Source organism: Trachymyrmex septentrionalis, unplaced genomic scaffold, assembly GCF_001594115.1.
Source record: "Trachymyrmex septentrionalis isolate Tsep2-gDNA-1 unplaced genomic scaffold, Tsep1.0 scaffold16, whole genome shotgun sequence".
NCBI classification, from domain to species: Eukaryota; Metazoa; Arthropoda; class Insecta; order Hymenoptera; family Formicidae; genus Trachymyrmex; species Trachymyrmex septentrionalis.
The window spans coordinates 2,944,114-2,947,712 of record NW_017304758.1 but is presented as its reverse complement, the minus strand read 5'-3'; the positions used below and the strand labels follow the sequence as shown (position 1 = coordinate 2,947,712).

The 3,599-nt window shown below is 37.1% G+C and overlaps 1 protein-coding gene across 6 annotated transcripts in view; it reads left to right on the top strand.

The window, feature by feature from the left end:
• Window positions 1-3,599, top strand: part of LOC108746010 (liprin-beta-2) — a 141,806-nt gene that overhangs the window by 116,173 nt on the left and 22,034 nt on the right. For all 6 annotated transcript variants that reach the window (XM_018482476.1, XM_018482478.1, XM_018482477.1 and 3 more), the window contains one exon: window positions 355-731. In XM_018482476.1, coding sequence (XP_018337978.1) covers window positions 355-731 — 377 coding nt within the window. The remainder of the gene's footprint in view (window positions 1-354; window positions 732-3,599) is intronic.

Below are 3,599 nucleotides of genomic sequence, written 5' to 3'. Positions count from 1 at the left end.
TATAACTTTTATATAACAGAATCTAATTTCGTTTAGATTAAATTCATATATGGAAAAAGCGATTTTGTTGAAATATCTATAATAATTTAGGTAAATCTAAATATACTCTCTCTCTCTCTCTCTCTCTCTCTCTCTCTCTCTCTCTCTCTGAAAATAATTTTTGTCGGACTGACAAAATAGTTACGTAACTCAAGCATGATGAACAATGCTGCAAAAAGTTTTGACATTTTAACAATCAAATTGAGTATCCTGCATAATTATTTTTATAGTCCAACAAAACCATTTTTTTGTATATTGATCATAAAATATGTATATGAATTAATTATATTTTTAAATGATTATTTTTTTCTGTAGGAATCGGCGACCCGGTGGTGGCGTCTAGACTATCCAATATTCATGGCGGTGGACACGCGGAGCTAGCCAGTGCCAGAAGATTGCGACTGGAGAACGAACGCTTGGTAGCCGAGGTCGCGAGGTTGAGAAGGTTGTTGCTGAGCGGTGCAGCGCGTGGCGAGGTCGGTGCCGAGGATGCCGCAATGGAGGAAGAGGCGCGCTTTGTCGCTCTAGAAATGGAATTGCAGCACGCGAAGGAAGCACTCCAGGCCTTGAAGGCCGATCGGAAGCGTCTCAAAGCGGAGAAGTTCGATCTTCTCAATCAGATGAAGGCGCTGTATGGCACCCTCGAGGACAAAGAGCGTGAACTCCGCGATTTTATCCGAAATTACGAACAGGTGAGTCAGCGGATGAAAACTTTCATGACTTTCTCTGTATATTTTTAGATATTTTTTTACCTTTCTGTCAATGCATAATTTTTTACCCTTTCATTATCGTATTTCACAAGGTTTCTTAAAAATGTAGAGTAAAAACAAGATAAAGTTTGTGAAGCAAAACTATTCTTTGTTATTGAAGAAGAGTTTTTGAGGCGTCTTAAAAAACTTGCACAAAAATATAAAAGTTATTACTATTTAAAATTCAATATAGCTATCCCGATATTTCATGCATTAACAAAAGGGTTAATAAAGCTGTTTTTCCCGAAAAATATTATAAAATAATGAAAAGTACGGTGAACAAGTGACATTTTATTGCGAGGAAGATGGTCAAGCAATCGTTTCATTCTGATAAAAGATTTAAATGCCAACTTTAAAGTATCTCTTTAGATTCTATGAAGATATATTAGTTTGAAAAATTCTATTGATATAAAGGAACATCTATTCTCAAAGAGAGAAAAATGTCTCTTTTGTGTGCGACAGTTACGATCAGATTTATATGAAAAGATTTCGATAAAATTATTGGAATTGAAGATATTGGAAAGATTTCCGCGATTCTTTCAAGCTTTGACGAGGATACTCTAAGATGGGTTTCTTATCGTTTATAATAATCGGCGTCATATGAAAATAATATTTCCACAATTCATAACGATGGAGGACTTTTGCTCTTGAGCTTTCACATTTCACATTCGTTAGACACATCACATAATTTATACTTGAGGAGTCGCATGTGGGAAATTTAATCGCAACATTTTCACATTCCAGAGTTTTCAGAAATACTCACAGAAATACGTACAGGAGCAATAAATAGTCATGAAGTAAATAGTCTCTATGCCGGCCTCGATCGTAATTTGCATGTCTCATATAGAACGATCGATTTTCGATAGGAGCTACGGCGATGAATTAAGAAAGATGATGGCTGAAACCGGGAGAAATGTTCCGCTGCACTCGATATTTATGAACATTCAACTTTCGAAATTGCCACCAAGCCGTTATAATTCCTTCTATATATATATATATATCTTCTTTTTATTACCAACGTAAAAATATTCTACAAGAGAAAAAATACGTGGTATATATTTACTAATAGTCAAGCCAGAGTATGTAGGACGGGCGATGAACGAAATAAGAGTTATATAGTTGAATTGCTGGGTCATTCACTTTTTAGAATGGTTCACTTTTATAAGGTTTATGACTACGGCAGTGCTTGAAATATAGCGTTCGAGAGGGAGCAATCCTCACTTTTTTCTAGAACGAGATATTAACTACCGTTGGCATAAAAAAGCGACTCCGCGACGAGAGCGTAGGATTTATAAATATCTAGCTTATGAAATTATTTTGTGTCGGCGCGTCTATTCAACTTCGTTTCCAACGTGTGACAGTATCCATTAACAATGTCAGTAACTTTGGACTTTTTAATCTCTCAACGAAAGACAGCCAAAGTAAAATTCAAATTAAATCGAACTAATAATATTACATATTGTTAAAAAAAGATTCTGCTGAGATTCGAAATCTCCGAGAAAGGAGAAACACTCGATCTTGTTATCGTAACTGTTGTTCGATAAAATTGATACAATTTGTCGATCCGACAAGCGAGCGGTTTAACTATAAAAGCTAACAAAATTTTCTGCTTACTAAAGTGGCCGGCTAATGAAAATTGAGAACAATGCAAAACGAGCGACTAACGAAACCGCTTCGCGGCGGGTTTTAATTTCGCCTCTAATGCGTCTTTATGAAGCGACGAGGAAATATCGGGAGAGGAAAAAAGCCCGGGAGGGTCACCGTTCGCGCAATGGCGATTCCCAGAGCCGCCATTGTATGGACGTAGTTAAAAAACTTTTATATACGCAATCGGTACCGCTGCGGGCAGTTAATTAGTAATTGGCTCGTTCTTGAAACTTTATTAATCCATAACAGCACGTAAAAAATGTATGAAGACGCCCGTGATGCCACAAATGTTTAAAAAAAAGAGCATTAAGTGTTATGATGTTAAATATTAAAAAACCGTTATAAGAAAAGTAAAAGAGATTTGTCGTATATATCATAAGAGTAAAAGTTATTAACAATTTAAAAACACTTTTAACGATCGTTCGACCATGCCTTCAATTTTCCAAAGTGCATGTTACGCTCACGGCTGCAAGCGACACCATGCCGGTACACGACAGCAATTTTACCTGTTAAATACTTTCATTAAACTTGCCGGAATTTCTCATTTTGTCGGGACCGTTATAACCAAGCCGCAGTTATTTCAACTGCGTTAAATGAACATTGGCATCCGGAAACAATGTACACGGCCAGATGCATTGGACGTGTGATCTTTCAACTTTACCACTGAAAAAAAGCGCAATTGTTAAACTTATTAGCAACTCGTAGTATACTATTATGGCAGAGATATATATTTTATGCAATTTGATGCTGATGCTCGTATCACGTATCGACTTGATCTAGCCTCGAGCTAATTTCTCTCGAGATAAGATACAATGAAAATTAGGGTGAAGCCATTACCTAGAGAAGGCTTAAGGAAAGGACCGACTTCGAGAGCGCATCGCGATTGGTACAATATAATGGGGCCGTTTTGGTCTTAAGATAATATGTAACGATGTGCCGAGACAAAGCGAAGGAATGTGACGAGCTTTTGTCGCTACCGATTGTTATCAACTTCGGAACAAAGACCTGATTCAGTCTCGATTCACGAAAGGCCTGAGATTGGTATGCTTGTGCTTCAGAATGCCTACATGAAACGGTGCGTGCACAAGCGCGAGATTATTCAGGAAGCATGCGGGTGAAATCTCACTTTGTTTGTAACAAAATTAGTTGCGAAAAATAAAATAC